Here is a 19,722-nt window from a genome sequence, read left to right as displayed (position 1 = left end):
CGATGGGTAAATGTTGATATATCACTTTAAAATCAGCACAACGTTACAAGGTGGAGGTAAATTATGCCGTACATGACATGGTTATCATGTTTGGATGTGTCATTTACCTTCGTCATCTATACACGTCACGTGATACCCAATTTAGTATATGTGGAGCTAGCGAAACGGCCCCGAGCACGCTAGCGAGGTATGTCGTCATGTTCTTACATGACACGCGTGTCAGAATTGTCATGTCTGCACCAGTCATATAGTTCATCATCCATTGACGTCCAGTTACATTAAATTTGATATATGTGGAGCTAACGAAACGGTGCGAGCGCACCATGAAGAGCAATATACTCCAATATAGCGTTGACGCACGCGCATGCTGGGCACAGCGACGCTACGTTTGCAAAATGCGAGCACTGTATAGTCGTACGCCAGGCGCGACCAGCTTCCGTCAGTGCGGCCCGACGGCAACCGGCATGAAATGCGACATGCTGCATTTCGCACTAATTCGTTAGCCAGACAACACTGCGCCTCGCTCTTTTTATGATGGAGAGACGCCGGACGCGCTGAAACGCGCATGCGTCAGAGCAATTATGGGAGCCATTATCGAAACGGCCAGGAGAGCTAAGATTAATAGATAGATAGATAGATAGATAGATAGATAGATAGATAGATAGATAGATAGATAGATAGATAGATAGATAGATAGATAGATAGATAGATAGATAGATAGATAGATAGATAGATAGATAGATAGATATGCTCAAAGTCGCCGAAATTCGCTAAGAAAAGCTTCGCATTTGATAATTACAAAGATCAATATTTTCTACAGGATGCTGTTTAAAAAGAGACGCTGCACGCAGCAAGAAGATATCCATATTTGTTGTTGCTATCTGAAGAGTCATTTCACGTTTCTGTGCGTCTGAAAACATCGCATGTTTTACGTGCACCTTACCGTCAAAATAGCTTCTTCGTCTTTAAGTGAGCGCGTGTCGCCCTCCCGCTATTTGGACGACTCGCCAACGGATAGTGTGTCGAATTTCACTCACAAGTGGCTCTCTGAGCAGGCGTATCAAATTGTGTGCAGTGAAAGTACTTGAACAAGGCCGTCATTTGAAACGCGATCCGAACCGGACTTCTTCGCGGAAGAGTACAGGAGGAGTAGCTCCACCCACGCATAACTTTCCCTTCACTGCCACAGAAAGTTGTTCTCGAGTATTGTATCACTTGTTATTGGTTATTTTTTTAACCTTTGTTTCTTAATTCTAGCTTAACTTGCTACGCATTGCTGCAAAAGATGTGAATTAAGGAAGAAAAAAATCGACAGCGAGCGTACTCATGGCGAGCGCAAATATTCGTTTCTGTCATTCATTTACTTAGTTCTTATATGAACACAGCGTAGAACTTTGTCATTATTTAAGGCATATCTTCGCAAAATCAGTTTACAGGAATACGACATTCGCATCCACAATATGGAGCTGTCACCTGTTTACGCACACCTTGTGATCACTTTATTAAAAATACTAGCCAAATAGCCTTTTCTTTAGAGTCAGAAGGAACACGTAAAGATCGCTGAAAGAAGTGTCGGGAGGAACACCGAACATGGCTGCTTTTGCAGTGTTCAGACATTCGCTGTTTCCAGGTGACCGAAAACGCAAAATTTCAGCTTTCTTCTTTGAAGCGAGTGAGCAGCCAACAATGAATAGCAGCGTATCGAGCACACGCAGCACGAGTCTCGTATTCGCTAACACCTCGCAAGCTATATTTTACGTTTTCTCGAATATCGTGTGGTGGTGCTGCAAATAAATACACTCGCTGTCATATTTTTTTCTTGACTCTGCATTTTCTGTAACTTTTTGCAACAATGCGTAGCAAATGAAGCTAGATTTAGGAAACAAAAGCGAACCTATACAGCTGTGAAGTGGCACTAAAAATGCAAAAAACGAGGTTGATATATTTTTCTACGGATCGGTATAACTCGAAAGTGAACCCCGTGTTCCCAGGCGCAGTTGAGCGTTTATTGTGGTTTGTTTCGGGACAAGATTGAATGATTGATTTGTGGAGTTTAACGTCCCGAAACCACGATATGATTATGAGAGACGCTGTAGTGGAGGGCTCCGGAAATTTCTACCACCTGGGGATCTCTAACGTGCACCCGAATCTAAGCACACGGGCCTACAACATTTCCACCTCCATCGAAAATGCAGCCGCCGCAGCCGGGATTCGATTCCATGACCTGCGGGTCAGCAGCCGAGTACCTTAGCCACTAGACCACCACGGCGGGGCAGTTTCGAGACAAGGGCGAACAAATGAATGCTACAGCAACAAATTGCGAAGTCACGCGAAGAACAGCAAGCAGCTCGAAACTGCAGTGCGCACCCCAAGCAGAAAGTTCGCGTGAAATCAGCAGGATGAGTGCGGAATAACAACTGTCGCCGCTTGACACTTAAAAAAAACGCTGTCAAAACAGAGAGACCCACGAACCGAACCACAAGTATAAACAAGACAAGCGTGAACTGTCGCAACTCTTACTACGCTTGTGAACTGCGTGCTCTTTTCGCAAATTCCTCCGTGGAAGCAAGCAACTGGCCTTTGCTCTCTCTCGAATCACGAGTCTGATAAGCGCACGCGCAGAAGAAACACCGCTCCGTGGAGGTGGTGCTCATGCAAACGCAAGAGGCGACGTTCCACGGAAGAACGAGTGCGACGACCTTCAGAACCCGCCAAACTAGAGTCCATCGCGCCATCTCACTACTGATGACGAAACCGCACTCAGGCTGCCGAGCTCTGAGGACTGCCCAGTGATGTATGGCGTATATACATGGCTTACCGTTAGAAGCTTGGTCAACGTATGCTTCATGGTTTAGTGGATAGTGACGTGGGCTAAGGATCGAGAGGTTCTGACGCCCCCTGGCAGAACCCTTTTTAAATGTGAAGCATTATTTGGCAAACTTCGACGACCTTAAGCATATGTTTCTATCTATCTATCTATCTATCTATCTATCTATCTATCTATCTATCTATCTATCTATCTATCTATCTATCTATCTATCTATCTATCTATCTATCTATCTATTGTTACATCTGGGAGTCCACACCGAACGTCAATGCCTCTGCAAAGGCAATCTGTGTCAAGGCCAGCGATCGAGCCCGCCTGACATGATCAACTCAACGAAGTCATCACGTGACGGCGCAGGTCTGTCTTACGCAACGCACAGCAAGCTCCCTCAGCTCATGAAGCCGATGAAGCAATCAGCGCCTTCCAGTCTGGCGAGTCTTACGCAACGCGTGGCAACGTCACTCGTCCGTGGGTGCAACCAAGCGCAGCGGCTTCGAATTTGATAATCAAGACGCAGCGCAATTGCGGGTCCCCATTGGAAGATTCTGACATCACGGCCAGCGGCGCTTCTGGTTGGACGTTGGTGACGCAAAAGGTCCTCTCGGTGCCTGTAAGAAAAGCCAAGAGGCGCGTCGCCAGCAGTTGACCTATGAGCCAGAGAGAAGCCGACGTATGCTTGCGAGATAAGACATCTCGGCTCTTCGAGTCCCTAAGCTGTCGGCCCCAGTGCCGAATATGTAATGCCTCTATTTCTATGCTGTACATAAACCTTGCCTTAATTCACCGTCGTCTCGTCCGCTCGTCTATCAGCTCTGCGCAAAAGCAGTCGCGAGCTGAGTAACACACGCTACCAAACGTCTGGTGGCCTTGGCGGTGGAGTTCGGAGCAGTGGCGCCTTCGGGACCGTGTTGGCGTCACGCCTTCGTAACACTATCTAGCCGCCTGCGACTTCTGGCTCCCCTGGCCGTTTCATTGTGGTATCGATACCAAAGTTGGTGTGCCATAACATAACTGTATGACGAGCGTAAGTGACCAGTCATAACGTGAAAATCATGACATACATGTCATGAATGGCATGATTTACATTTCATGGTCCTCCAGATCTTTGCGGTGGTTTCATTCACATGGCAAGTTGCAAAACTGGTATAGTATGACATGATTGCATGCCGAACGCAAGCGACCGAACCTAACATGAAAATTATGACATGCGTGTCATGTAACAACATGACCACATACCACGCTTATGATGCGCTCCCGGCTGTTTCGCTAGCGTCACTTATACCGAATTTGGTATTACGGGACGTGAATAGACGACGAAGGTATGATAGTGGTGTGAACATGATAAACATGAGATGCGTGTCATGTAACAAAATGACTACATGCCACATTGATGATGCGCTCGCGGCCGTTTCGCTAGCTTCACATGTGCCAAATTTGGTATTACGTGACGTCAATGGATGACGAAGGTATGTGACTGGTGCAAACATGATAATCATCAGATGCGTATCATGTGAGAGCATGAAAACGTGCCACAGGCAAGGCACCAATACATTTCGACGTGACGCGGTGCGCGTGCTCGCCGGCGTTCATTTCATCGCGTCACGCCGGCTTTGCCACGTCAGGCGCTGGTCTTTCCATATACTCGCAGGCGTGCGCCGCCCTGCGTTGCTTTGACGCATGCGCGTTTCAGCGCATCCGGTGTCCCTAAGTCACGAAAAGAGGGAGACGCAGTGCTGTCTGCGTAACGCATGGGCGCGAAATGCAGCATGTCACATTTGGGCCGGTTGCCGTAGGGCCGCGCCCACGGACGCTGGTTGCGCATCGCGTCAGACTATAGAGTGCCCGTGCTTCTCTTACGTAGCGTCGCTGTACCCAGCGTGCGCGCGCGTCACCGCTACGTTGAAGCATATTGGGCACTTGATGAAGCACTCGCGGCCGTTTTTCTAGCTCCACATATACCAAATTTGATGTTGTATGTCAATTGGTGCGAAATATATGACTGGTGCAAACATGATAATCCTGACACGCGTGTCAAGTAAGCACATGACAACATACCACGCTCATAGCGTGCTGGCGGCCATTCCGCTAGCTCCACATATACTAAATTTGGGATCACGTGATGTGAATAGATGACGAAGGCAAACGACATATCCAAACATGATAATCACGACATGGAAATTATGTACGGCATCATTTACCTTCACCTCGTAACGTTGTGCTGATTTCAAAGCAACATATCAACATTTCTCATTCGTGCTTCGCACATCATTGATTCCCACTGTACGTGGCATCTGCCATTTTTTTTCTCATATTTTTCTTCGCAATCTGTTTGTAAAAATTTTATTACGTCACACCCGTGACGAAATTGCGTCAGCGGGGGCATGGTCGTCGCCAGCATAAAGCACTTTCGTGTTAAAACATGCCATCTACAGCTGCGATTTGAACCCAGGCCTTTTGAATGAGAAGCGGGCATTTTACCCATGCACCACTGGGGTGGAGCCACACACACAACTCCTAAAATGACGACAAATTGCAGACAACCGACCACAGCGCCAGAAGCAGATTGACCCTGTATCGCCTTGACTTTTCGAAGCTCGGTCTGGCCACTTCCCTTTTGTAGTATGTATACTACACTAACACTTTCACGCTCAGTTTGAGCAGCCTAGGAGAGTATACATGTGGGTGTTGCCGCGCAGAGTATGTCCCTAAAAATGAGCAACGAACCTTGTCGAGGCCGTAGGCTATTGCAGCCGCCGTTGGTTCGTTGACAATGCGGAGTACCTCGAGGCCTGCAATTGCACCGGCGTCCTTGGTTGCCTGCCTCTGTGAGTCGTTGAAGTAGGCCGGCACGGTTATGACGGCCTTTGTGACGGGCTTGCCGAGGTAGGCCTCTGCACTCTCTTTCATCTTGTAAAGGATCATGGATGAAATCTCCTCCGGGCAGAATACCTTGACTTGGCCGCGGAACGTGACCTGAATCCGTGGCTTGTTCCCTTCGCCGATCACCCTGAAGGGCCAGTGCTTCATGTCGTTTTGCAGGGCAGGGTCATCGAAATTTCGTCCGATGAGCCGCTTCGCATCTGTCGTGTGTGTGTACAAGAATTCATAAGTGATATCACTTGCCCGTATGTCACTGGGCGTCACGTTTACTTGAAAAAAGAAGTAATATGTTTTTGTTCTTTCTTATTAAAACCACGATACTTCGAGCGTATCATGATGCTCGGCTTTCTATATTATACAATATTGTACTCTCAGTGACTATGGTGCAATAAACTTCTTGATAACGTTACACATATACGAACGCAGCAAAGGGGATTAGCGATGAATAAAAGCCACTTAAGAGCCACGACATTAACACAGGAAAGACTATAGTATTTAGGATATTCGTCAATTCTAGCATGGGCCTGCACATTATGAATGCAAGATTTCTGATTGGGCGAGTTTGTGATTCTTGATACTTGAAGTAACTAGAGCCCTGCCGTGGTGGTCTAGTGGCTAAGGTACTCGGCTGCTGACCCGCAGGTCACGGGTTTGAATCCCGGCGGCGGCGGCGGCTGCATTTCCGATGGAGGCGGAAATGTTGTAGACCCGTGTGCTCAGATTTGGGTGCACGTTAAAGAACCGCAGGTGGTAGAAATTTCCGGAGCCCTCCACTACGGTGTCTCTCATAATCATATGGTGGTTTTGGGACGTTACACCCCATATATCAATCAATTGAAGTAACTAGAACGGAGTGGTAAACGGAGAATCGTGGCGGCTTTATTTTTATCTGTTGTTTTTTATGATTTACGTTCTGTTCTCCTATCACATGTTGTTACAAAACTTTTACATATCAGCAATACAGGTTGTGCCGTTATCACAAAGCGCGATTAGAAAAAGGGGAACGCTGTTACGTGAATTAGACCCAGTCGATATTGTTTCCAATAAACTGCAGTAGCCGCCAGTAATTTTTCTGTTAATGAGCGAAAAATCATTTAGTCACAAATATGATGGTTACTCCGAAAGTACTCCCTTAATAAGCAAAATGCCAATGAGAAAAATGCGCGCATGTCGGAATAAGTCTGTCTGTCCTACTTTCAACGACGTACTCAACGCGTGCACATTTCTTCCTGTTTTTTTTTTTTGCAATAGAATTACTGAAACAAACAGCACTCACAGCATATAAAATCGGTGGTTAGGAAACTCTCTCTTATTACGCCAGAAATATAACAGGTTGTGTCGCTGGAGTAGCGGCTTCAACAAGTGGACTTGTTCTCGACAGGGCAGTTGCTACCGCGAAGAAGGCAAGTACTTTCTTCAAAGGTTTCTCACTACGCAAATCATCCGTCTTCCATTGTTTGATTGATGGCATAACATCAATGATGGCAATATAGTGGTAGCGTACATAGAATAACTAATATATCTATGGTGAATAATAAAATTCGAAAGTTACAAAAGTGCATTCATGAACAAGAGGAAGCTACGATGCAATGGGGCAAAAACTGACGGAGTAGTTGAGCTGGTGGCGTCTGACCTCTTTCTTTCCCTCTTCGCCATCTTGCCCATTTCTTCCTATCGGGAGCTCTCACTGGGGGAAGCGGTGCCATGTAATGTGAGGGTCGTGTCCCCCATTTTGAAGTCATAGGCAGCAGAGCTACTTATCCGCAATGCGTTCGCGACAGCTGTCACTGCGCACGGAGGTGGCGCGATTGTACACTGTGGGCGTTGGCTGCAACAGCTGCATCTGAAGTAACAAGGATGACTGCAGTGCCTACAAGATACCAAAAGTGTGCCTGAACGGGTGCGATAACGTGAAGGAGCTGTCAGAGTGGCACCTGCGGGAATGGCTCACCTACATAAACAGACGTGGTCTTCAGGGCAACCTCGACAACTACCACGTGTGGTCTCGCCACTTCCATTCAGCAGCAATTGCTTGGCTTTCGAAATTTTCTTTGGGGGTTTGATTGGCCCGCTTATCATGTGATACGTATCAGTGCATCACTGCGACTTCGTGAGCCCACTGGACGTCTAGCTTGATGGATTATGGCTGAAACAGCTTTATTAAGGACCAATAGGTCGTGCGAGTGTCCTAGCACGAAGCGGGCCGATCCTACGTTAGGACCGAAAGACCTAGCCTTTCGGCCGCTTGTCAGGCCTGTTGAACTGCCCATAATTGTCACTCTTATGTAGTACTGCGCACAGCGACGCCCCACCATTTTTCAATATTTTCCTTGTGACTACATAACGCTGACCAATGCCAGAGCAAATGAGCAAGATCTATGGCGTCGAGGCATGTATCACATGGCTTGATGTGTTTTACATTTTTTTTTTTGCAGTTAGCGTCTGTAGTTTTGCTCACTGAAGACAGTTTGGCTAGCACAAAAGACGAAACCTAGGCATTGGCTTTCTGGGCAATATTTTTGATGTTGTGTGACCAACTTATTAACATAAGGAAATTACAACAAATTTTCTTCCATCCCTCTCCTGAGGTGTGCTTGGCATGCTCGACGCGGAAGCAGCTTCTCGGCTACGGAAACAACGAACTTATCAGTGTAACGCGCCTATGATAAACGTGCTGTTCACTGAGAGAAGGCTCGAATCACTTGATGTGGCAGAATTTTCCCGGGGCGTTTTTAGGTAAACATTCGCATTTCCCCTTTTTACAATTTTTTGGTGCACTGAGTTACAAGGAATAATGTTTTTTTTTTTATTTTCGTGGTGTTTATAGCCCAAGATAACGCGGTTTTATCAAAAGCTGATGTTCATATGAAAAAAAAAAAACGAATGCTCCCGGCATTTAGAAGTGTATCGGTGACATAAAAAAGGTACAAGCAGTTTTGAACAAGTGCAAAACATATTTAGAATCTTCAGCAACACTTGCCGAGTCACACCCCAAAAGAGGCAACTAGTCGTCAACGAGTATATAAAATCTTTGTCACATTTTGGAGCTAAGATCAGCGGCAAGTGCGTTGTCAAGTTAAAAATAAAAAAATTTGTCCTCGCCTTTATGACGGGAACCCTGAGGAAATGCAAGCGCATTTCTCGCTGAGAAAACATGGCGTAGTAATTTTAATGGCGTAAATTATTGACGTGATGAGTATCTGTACCGTAACCATTCATATACACATTCATCAGACAGAGAATGGTCAATAGTGAGGCGCACGAACAGAATAAGAAAAAAATTACAGAAGGAAAACTGTAGCCTTGACTACAGTACGCAAGATAAGCAGCAGAGGTCCATGGAACTGCCGAGAGCAACCAAGAGATGACGCTGAGTAAACGGGAAGCGAAAAGCTAAGTTTATTGGTTTATTTTATTTTTAGGTAGGAAGAAAATGGTCGCCTTTTTTTATTCTGTACCGCTTGCGTATGCGCCTACGCGGTTGCGTCGGCTGGTTCTTTGTGCTAAGGCTACACTTATTTGTCGATGAAAGAGGCCGGGCCTCGTGCAGGGCTACGGGTGTCTCGTTATCTTTCGCCCGCTTGTTTTAGGCGCATCAATACGCTCAGCAGCACACCAAAGCACTCTCAGTAGCTGTGCGTACAATGGTTACATGAAATCGATAGGCATTCATTGGCATCTAGTATCAGTAAAAAAATTTCAGAAGTGAGCACAGGGAACCATATTTATTGACAGCAAACCAGCAATCATGTTTCAAAGCAAAAATAAATCTATCGTGTTAGAGAGGCACTATCGCGATTTCGCAAATGGGACGCCTTCTTTTGCAGAGGCAAGACGAACAGAAAAGCATGTCTCGTTATTACGAAACAGTCGTAAAAATCAGCATGAGGTCCTTCAGTAACAGCTTTGAATTACAGCTCTTGTTTCGACGAGCATGGCTTCAACACCGACACTTTTTATTGCATTACGACATAGCGCGATCAAGCTGAGGGCTCAAGGAGGTTGGTTTTTTTTTTTTTGCAAGGAAATCACGGTGGAGCAAATGTCGAGAGAAGCGCAAGCGTTTTAACACGTGCAGGATCAGTGAAAATGAGCGTAGTTCCCAAGTACACAACACTGGCAGCGACTGCACCTGCCATTGTGTTAACGCCGATGCTGGACGCCACTGGCCATTACATATCGCGCTTGTTGCATCTAGGGGTTCGTGTTGACCCCGACGCTGGACGACGCCACCAACGGTTACGTTTCACGCTTGATGCATGTAACGTGTTGACGGTGACGCTGGACACCGCCCACGGTTACGTTTCGAGCTTTGCATGTAACGTGTTGACGCCGATGCTGGACGTCCCCGACGGCTACATTTCGTGCCTGATGCACTTAAGGATTAGTGTTGACGCCGACGCTGGACGACGCCTCCGATAGTTAAGTTTCATGCTTGATGCATTTAACACGTTGACTACGACGCTGGATGGTTACGTTTTGAGCTTGAGGCATGTAACGGGAGGCGTTGGTAACCTGTTGACGCCGACGCTGGACGACGCCACCAGTGGTTACATTTCGCACTTGATGCATCTAATCTTCGTGCAGACGCCGACGCTGGACGCCACCAACATTTCACGCCTGATGTATCATTGATTGATGGATATGTAGGGTTTAACGTCTCAAAACCACGGCATGATTATGAGAGACGCCGTAGTGGAGGGCTCCGGAGATTTCGACCACTTCGGGTTATTTCATCATCATCATCATCAGCCTGACTACGTCCACTGCAGGACAAATGCCTCTCCCATGTTCCGCCAGTTAACCCGGTCCTGTGCTTGCTGCTGCCAATTTATACACGCAAACTTTCTAATCTCATCTGCCCACCTAATCTTCTGTCTCCCCCTAACCCGCTTGCCTTCTCTGGGAATCCAGTTAGTTACCCTTAATGACCAGCGGTTATCTTGTCTACGCGCTGCATGCCCGGCCCATGTCCATTTCCTCTTCTTGATTTCAACTATGATATCCTTAACCCCCATTTGTTCCCTAATCCACTCTGCTTTCTTCTCGTTTCTTAAGGTTACACCTACCATTTTTCTTTCCATTGCTCGCTGTGTCGTCCTCAATTTAGCTGAACCCTCTTTGTAAGTCTCCAGGTTTCTGCTCCGTAGCCAAGTACCGGCAAGATACAGCTGTTGTATACCTTCCTCTTGAGGGATAGTGGCTAACTACCTGTCATAATTTAACGGTTCTTTAACGTGCACCCAAATCTGAGCAAACGGACCTACAACATTTCCGCCTCCATCGGAAATGCAGCAGCCGCAGCCGGGATGCGATCCCGCGACCTGCGGGTCAGCAGCCGAGTACCTTAGCCACTAGACCACTGTGGCGGGGCCACGCCTGATGTATCGAAGGCTTAGGTTATAGCCTAGAAAAAAGCCTTTGAAAATACACTGCAAGTCATTAATAATCTTGCAGATCACGAGTAGCGAAATGAAACCACGACTAGCAAGGGAGGATGATACGGTTGGCCCCAAAATGGTGGCGCACAAAAACATTATGTTGAAATTTTCGGGAGCTGGCAACAGCGTGCTCGATTGCCCGCTGATTTTGGCCAAGTTTTTTTTTAGGGCATGTCTCCACCCTCAAAAAAGTGATCATGTAGGCTCCTTATGGAAAGGTTCATTTCATACGTCATTGGGGCTGGTGCCGTTAGTCGCAGACAAGGCTGCGGTGCATAAGTTGCGCTGGTTGCAGTTTCGACGCCTCTGTTCTGCGTCGCCGATGATGACAAGTTCATTTCAGCAGCAGGCCGCACTTCACTTTTTTAGGGGCGAAGCTCCTTATAGCGGCACCCGTTTGTCCCTCGTAGCCGTTGTAGTAGTGTGTAACAAGTATAACATTTTGACCTCCAAGGTGGTGCCGGTGAGAGATTTCTTCTATGCGTTGTTGAACAATAAAAGATAGTGCTCAATGTGCATGCCAATGGCTGCTAAGGGGGAATGAGAGACAGGAGAATTTGGCTTTTAGTTAACGCGCATGCTGCGAATTTTTATTGTTTAACGACGCACAGAAGACAAGAAAGGGTTGCTACGTTGTACTCGCTGGGCGTAACCTTCTAGGTTTTAGAAAGGTTTAGCTACGTTATACTCGCTGGGCATAACCTCCTAGGTTTTAGAAAGGTTTAGCGAGCGTTGGGCCGCAGTGCCATGAATACAGTGAACTAGTATATACCATGCACTCGAGGGTTAAAGGTAGGAAGTAGACACGAAGCGGAAGCCGTAAGAAAGTGTGCGTGTGTCTCCTCTCGTTCAGCCCTAGGAATGTCCGCTGGATGGCGGTGCTTCTATATTACGAATATATGATGAAAAGATGCGAGATGATAGTACTTGGAGTGTTGAATAGGTGGACGAACGGACACACAGGCAGATGCATAGGCGGACGCACGGATGGACGCATGGACGGACGCAGGGGCGGATGCATGGATGAACGCAGGGACGGATGCACGGACAGGCAGATGGACGCACGGGCGGCCACACAGACACACGCATGGATGGACGGAAGCAAGAACGAATGGATGGACGGATGCTTCGCCCCACTATCCATCATTCACTCTGTGGATATGCTGCCATTTTTTTTCCATGGCAGGAAGGAGCCAGAAGTTTTCGTCATCTATGCCTTACTCCACGAGGTAGCAGAAGGGGCACTGTGACGTGCGAGCACGCCTCACAATTTCCGGCCATGAAAATGCAGTGCACGTCAGAATGGCCCCGTCATCCTTCACCGGGAACCGCACTTTGACGGTAGGCTTGTTCAGAGCCTGCATACAGGCCCCCATATCAAAGAATGCGAAAAAATGAAAATCTACTCGGCGTTAAAATGTTCTTACAAGCTTACCTGTGACATGACAATCTCACTATTGTCGGCAACTTCCTTCACTCATGTTACGCGTACCCATTCGCTTGTCACGAAGTTATGGCCGTCCAGAGCGTTCTCTTCTTTCTGCTGCTGCCGCGTAACAAAACTCGTTCGCAAGAGCAGTAATTCGCAAATATCCGATTCATTGACGCGCGGCTTCAAATTCACGTCTACTGTGCTGTCGGCTGCTCGCAGAGTGAACACTGCACATAGTAAGATTCTCTCGTCGTATATCTAGCGGTCTTTCAGAGAGAGCGTCGCTACGTACATGCTGGTCTTGATGATTTTGTAGGTACAGCTCGGTACTTCTCATACGAGCAACAGCCGCGGTAACGCCGGTACGTCCGTGTTCACACTGAGCTGCTGCACGCTCATTTCCTGGCTCAGATGGAGGTTATGCCTTCAAAATGGCGGACTACCCGCAATGCACAGCGCCACCGCCACTCGGAAAAGTTCCCTTTATTATACTATAGATAGTATTATAGTACTATATATAGCGATGTTGTATACAAGATCATGCTATGGTTTACCCTTCCACGTTCCGATTTCTCTTCCCCTAAACCCAGTTTCCCATACTTTGATGCAAAATAAATGTGCATGCTTGCTGTTTCCCTGCCTTTTTTCTATATTTTCCGTTTTGTTCCCTTTTTTCTATCCATTTCTCTCATTCTCTTTGTTTATTTTGCTTCCCTTCGTACACGTTCTCGCCATCATATATGCACTTTTAGCCGATCGTATTTTGCCTCCCGCTCCGCTCAGCCATTCGTAGGTTGCACCACTGCGCATGCGCTAGACGGCCAGGCGCTGAGCGTGTGAACGGATCGTCGTATAGCGAGCGAAGGATCATGTGACGAAGGATCATGAGGTAGAAACGACCAAAATGGCAGCCTCCAGTGCTGCGAGTCCGCGCTGCTCGGGAAACGCAGTGGTTGTTCGGCAAACACGCAAGCACAGACGGCACTTCAAGACACACAAGAATCTGTGCCTCCTCCGAGAAGTCGTCGCAGTCAATGCCTTCGAGAATCCGGGCATGTGTGTGACATTTCACGCAGCGATACATTGACCTCTGACACTTCGGGCGGTAAAGGGGCGTCTCCAGCTGCTGCTTTGGTACTTTTGTCTAAAAGACTCTGCAAACCATCGCTGGTAAGTGATTTCTAACATATATACTAGTAATAATTTTGTTTTTAACCGAAGAGTCATTCAGAAACTCTCTTTAGTTTGATTCGCCACAAGACAACGCAGTGAACGCGCTGCCTCATGGCAGGGCGTTTGAAACGCGTTCGGGCTACCTTGAAGGCTTTGATTGTAGTCGAGCTCTACGTGAAGGTGACAAAAACAAAGAAATCCCCACGCGTCAAACAGTAAATGATTCCACACTCTTTTCAAACACAATTTTCTACCTTGTTGCAAGATAAGAACAATTTCCTTTACAACAACGTTCATGCACTGGTGGCGTCGTGATTGCGTTGACCGAACGACGTTTGGCTAAAACCGCAAATGCGCGTTGCGCTCCGGCAACGCTGTGCTTTTGCGCGGAACGGGCAGCGGAGCGCAAAATCGGTCAGCTGACGTCGGGCAAATGGGAGTCCGTGTTCTGGGAACGAAGAAGGGAGCGTGTTCGGGTTCATTATCGCGATAGTATTTGGGTCACGTTTCGCGAACAAAGATGTCGACAGCTCTGCTGTAAAATAATGCATTGACAACGGATGAGCGCTTACCAAACACCGTGTTCGTGGGATTGAGCGCCGCCTGGTTCTTCGCGGCTTCGCCGATGAGGCGCTCGTGGTCGGTGAAGGCCACGTAGCTGGGCGTCGTGCGGTTTCCCTGTTCGTTCGCGATGATCTCCACTTTTCCCTGGCGGTAGACGCCCGCGCACGAGTACGTCGTGCCCAGGTCGATGCCGATTGCTGGCGCCGTCGCCATTCCGCCACCGACCTGCTGAGGAAAGGGCACAAGGGTGATGTCGAATTTCAGTGGCGGATTCGGAGCAAGTTTTCCCACTTTCTTTGGAGCGAATGTGTTCAATGGCAGAGTGACGGGGGGAGTCAACAGTTCCAATGATTGAGTCGAAGTGGAATTAGAGTGGCAGTGACTCTGAGCAGCAAGAAGTGTTGCTCCACCGAAATCGGTGGAGTAAATGGTAACTCGGCGTGACGTACTCCCTTTAACACGTTTGTTCACCGCTGTCGCAGGTTTTCGCGCTAACTACGCAACCTGAATGGCATCAACGACTGCGAAAATCAGCAACGACTCCGAGTCGGAAAGCTCAAGCTCATCGGATAGTAACAGCGACATCGAAACTTTCCTGTACGAGCGATAATTCAACAGAAATAGGCAGTGAAATAAGCGGAATTGAAAAAGTTGGCAGATCCCACGTACAGTGACAATCGATGGTATGCGAACCACGACTGAGGAAGATGTCACTTTAATATCAGCAGAACGTTACGAGACGGACGTAAATTACGCCGTACATGACTTCCATATCACGGTTATCATGTTTGGACATGTCATTTACCTTCGTCGTCTATTCGGGTGACGTAATACTGAATCAGACATATGTGCAACTAGGGAAACGGCCGCAAGCGTGATACGACTGTAGCATGTAATCATGTTTTACATTACACGCATGTCATGTTTCAACATGTCGTTTACCTTCATCTATTCACATCACGTGATACCAAATTTGATCTATGTGGTGCTAGTGATACGGCCAAGATAGCGCTATGAGCGTTGCTTGTAGTCTTGTTTTAGATGACACGCATGTTGTGATTATGTTTGCACCAGTGATTATTATGCTTGCGCTCGTGGCCATTTCCCTAGCTTCACATATACCCAATTCAGTGTTACGTCACGTCAATCAATGATTACGTCACGTCAATCAATGACCTTCATCATTGATTGACGTGACGTAACACTGAATTTGGTATATGTGAAGCTAGTGAAATGGCCACGAGCGCATCATGAGTGTGGCATGTACTCATGTTGTTACATGACACGCATTTCTTGATTATCATGTTTAGACGTGTAATTTACTATCGTCGTCCGCTCGCGTCACGTATTACTAAATTTAGCACATGCGAAGCCAGCGAAACGGCCGCGAGCTTATCATGAGTGGGGCAGGTAGCCATGTTGTTACATGACATGCATCGCATTATTATTTATTGCACCAGTTACATACCATTGTAATTCATTCGCGCCACGCAATACCAAATTTCGTATATGTGAAGCTCGCGAAACGGCTGCGAGTGCATCATAAGTATGGCTTGTAGTCTTGACTTACATGACATGCATGTCGCGATTTTTACGCTAGGGCTCTGCCGCGGTGGTCTAGGGGCTAAGGTACTTGGTTCTTGACCCGTGGGTCGCTGGATCGAATCCTGGCTGTGGCGGATCATTTCCGATGTAGGCGGAAATGTTGTAGGCCCGTGTGCTCAGATTCGGGTGAATGGTAAAGAACCCCAGTAGATCAAAATTTTGGGAGCTCTCCACTACGGCGTCTCTCATAATCATATGGTGGTTTTGGGACGTTAAACCTCACATATCAATCAAGTCAGTCAAATCACTCGATATCGAGGCATATAACCTAACCCTCGTCTCCCTTTTTGGAAGATGGAGCTTGACATGTTGCCTCTAAGAATACAGAGGGGGTGGAAAAAATCAACGCTTTACCAACTCATAAGGGCCCTGCAACACATTTTGAGCATGGACAAAAAACGCTGCCAATCGATAGTAGACTATGCCGACAACACACAAACCAAATATTATAGCGCAGCACGTGGCCTGGAATTCACAATAAAATATCAGTCAGCTAAAAATCATTGTCTTATTTCGACAAATGACACAAGACGCACAAAAATCACACGTAGCAAGCCCATCTATCAGCTATTGGCTGATTTGAACGCTCGGTCATTACAGAGATCGCCGTAGGAGGCGCGACCTATCCACGTGTGCGCACGCGATCACACTGAAAAAGCCTTGCATTCGAAGAAAAAAAAAGTGCTTAAGGTCACTAGGCGCAGGTGACGTAGTTTATTTGCCCCTGCTACCCCTCCCTGCTTAGCTCTCAGCGCTTTCTTCGGAACCAAATAAGAGATAATGCAATTGCAGCATGCGACAAGCCTTAGTAACTCCACTCGTGATGGACGGATTTTTACGACGTGGAATTCGTAAGGCAATAATCTCTTCCAGTGAATTCATTCCACGGTTACTTGAAAAAGTGTTTCAGGGCCGCTTTAAGGTACTTTTGGCTACAGCGAATTTTGACTACAGGTGCTTTTGGCTACAGCAAATACTCTCTCTCGCAACAACTCGAACGAATATCCCGCGGATGCTGTTCAGCTTCTTGCCACAGGAACTGTGGCTCGCACACACCGTGATCTTATGGAACCCTGTGTTTTGTGTCTGTTTGTCCCTCTGTGTTTGGGCGCTAAGTTTTATACCTAAATGTGCAAGAGGTGCGTCGAGCCCAAACTTCGGATGGCGAATGCACAACATTGATCTGCTTCTGTTAGCGGGCGTGGCCTCCAAAAAAGAAGCTACTGTAGCACATCTCTAAGTCTTGCTGGCTGATCGAATAACTTTTGGTTTATGATGGCGTGCTGATAAAAGGTACCTGTTTTGTGATCCTATCGTAACTTCGGTCTACAGTCTTGGCACTCCTGCATGAGGGACATCAATGCTGTAACAGAAGCAAAGCCTAGACGCGAGATTCAGTTTTGTGACCCGGTTTCTCCAATGAAACTACTTCTCTGGTCGTGAACTGCGAGCAACTTCGCTGAGGCATTTGTACCAACACCTCTCTTGGATCATCCATGACAACTTCTCAGTATAGAGCTATTTCACTTCGGTGGACCCATTCTTCTCCTGGTAGTTGATTATTACTCAAGGTACCTAGAAGAGATAGTCTTGAGGAGCAAGACCACAAAGGTTTTGTGTATGTTCAAAAAAGCATATTCACTCGCCATTGAATACCAGAGGCACTTTGGTCTGACAATGGCCCACCATTCTCGTCACGAGATTTTGCAACCTTTGTTTCATCGTATCGATTTGTTCTCATACGACAAGCCATCCCAACTAGGCCCAGTTGAATGAGGAGGTGGAGAGATGCGTCATGACAGTGGAAAACCCCTTCAACGAGACAGAGGACCCTCACGTGGTTTTTTGTGGTACAGGGATACCCCAGGTGCCAATGCTTTTAGTCCGGCTCAGCTCTTGATGCGTCGTCGGCTGAGGACCAAAGTCCCCAAGAAGCAAGAATTGCTGCATCGAAACGGGCCGCCGAAAGGTGCAGTAACGTTGAGTAGCATATCCTACCAGAAAAAAACGAAAAGGGCTACAATGGGCATCATTGGGCCAGACATAAAATTAGCTCCCCGTAGGATCGCAAGTCTGGGTACGGCCAGAAAGCGTCAAGAGGATAGCGTTAAGTGTAGCACAGTGGCCCAGGAGCTATATAATACAGACGAGACAAGGTGCTATGTTGCAGCGCAACACGTGTCGCCTTGTCCCCTTCGTTCCAGCATCATTGCCACCACAAGCTTGGTCAGAAGAAACCGAGCTACCACTGCAGGTAGCTCACCCATATCAAGGTCTTCTAAGTACCTTGGTAACGACGAGCGACTCGGGACAGGCTGGTGATCATGTTGGTGCTGGTGGTGAGGGGGGGGGGGTGGTGGTGAGAGTGATGATGGTGTTGGTAGTCACGACAGTTTTGTGCGCGTGCGTAGGGTCCGACGCGCTGTTCCACCGGCCTCTAAACTTATAACTGCTGAGCGTGTGAAAGGGGGGAGATGTATTGCAGAGGTCACTACTATTGTGTCAGTGGGTGGCACCCCGTCTTATAGCTGTAATGCCATTTATGCGAAGCTGAATAAAGGGAGTTGTTACCGGGTTCAGCGTCGACTGGTCGTCTTATCACGGGCTCCTCAGACGACCATGCTATGCCGGTGTTACCGTCTCCAGTAAACGACTTACACTACAGCCAGCACGGTGCACGTTCTGTCCGCTTTGACTAAAGCATCACGAAGCTCGTTTGAGAAAAAAAAAAGCGTGTGATTTAATGTGCGTGCTTATACTCACGAAGCTGATGTGAAGGCGCCAGTACGTGCGAGTTTTGCAACACACTCACCTGGTTGGCGGAGCACACCGGGAGCTCGCTGGTGGAACGTTAAACCACGCTCTTCGTGCTTTGATGATGATGATCCTCTCATATTGCTGTCACTTTCCCACAAAGGGGGTTGGCCAAGAACCAGGTGGCAGGATCATCACGTTAGTTGGTTATGTATCTAAAATCATCCAATGGAATTTCAGTAAAAAACAAATCACAAATAACGCATGAAAATGCTACACACGCAAGCAGTCAAGCAATCAGATAGCCTCGTAATCATCGCGCTCACGCGGTTGCTCGAAAACTTACCGAGCCGCCCGGTGTGGCGAGGCCGACAGTCCTGATCAAGTAGGCCCTCCACTCACATACCGAGACGTATTGGCATATTACACCAGAGCTAGACGCATGCACCCGCCGTCACCGTCGTTCTCGCGAGCGGAAGGGGTCCGCCAACTCCAAATGCATGCGTTCCCCAGCCTCCTTTCCTTGCATAAATTCTGCCCTGCGCAGACTGTTGCCCTGTCTGTGGCAGCTCCTCAAAAGTGTTTCACGTCAGGGTGGAGTGTTCCACAAAATTATTTCCTCCCCTTCCCGCTATCCTGCGCACCTTCCTCACTAAAAAGCTGTGGGACGATGCCTTCTGCGACGGGCCTCCCGAGGTCGGCCAGGCAATGGTTCAATGGGCCCAGCTGGTTGCTGTGATCGTGATGGGGAACTTGGACTAGGGTTCCCTCCTAGATGATTTGCTTATATATACCTAAAAAATGTTTTCTTTCTCTCGCGGAGCCGAAAATAATAGTAGACTAACAAGGTAATTTTTTTGTTTCCATTATGTACGCAAACACATCAGACAATGCTTCCTGGGGCTATAACCTATTGTAATCCCTGCAAAGGATAGTTACTGCCACGTTTATTCTAAACCTACCTTCTCAATTGGATCGATAAGATGTTGTATTTTTTCCTTTGATAACAAAATCGGTGACAAATTGAGAAGAAATGGTATATTGTT

The 19,722-nt window shown here is 47.5% G+C and overlaps 1 protein-coding gene across 2 annotated transcripts in view; it reads right to left on the bottom strand.

Moving 5' to 3' along the window:
• The window catches only part of LOC119171630 (heat shock 70 kDa protein 1B), a 57,530-nt gene extending 38,648 nt beyond the window's left edge, over window positions 1–18,882 (bottom strand). The window contains exons 1-3 of one of the 2 annotated variants that reach the window (XM_075892132.1): window positions 18,735–18,882; window positions 14,326–14,545; window positions 5,552–5,907 (exon numbers count right to left, since the gene is read on the bottom strand). In XM_075892132.1, coding sequence (XP_075748247.1) covers window positions 5,552–5,907; window positions 14,326–14,530 — 561 coding nt within the window. In that variant the 5' untranslated portion in view covers window positions 14,531–14,545; window positions 18,735–18,882. The remainder of the gene's footprint in view (window positions 1–5,551; window positions 5,908–14,325; window positions 14,546–18,734) is intronic. The other variant, XM_075892133.1, reaches the window with a different exon arrangement.
• Window positions 18,883–19,722: the final 840 nt, after the last annotated feature.

The sequence above is a fragment of the Rhipicephalus microplus genome, chromosome 4 (assembly GCF_043290135.1).
Source record: "Rhipicephalus microplus isolate Deutch F79 chromosome 4, USDA_Rmic, whole genome shotgun sequence".
Taxonomy (NCBI): Eukaryota; Metazoa; Arthropoda; class Arachnida; order Ixodida; family Ixodidae; genus Rhipicephalus; species Rhipicephalus microplus.
The sequence above is the reverse complement of the archived record's forward strand: the minus strand, read 5'-3'. Positions and strand labels throughout refer to the sequence as shown.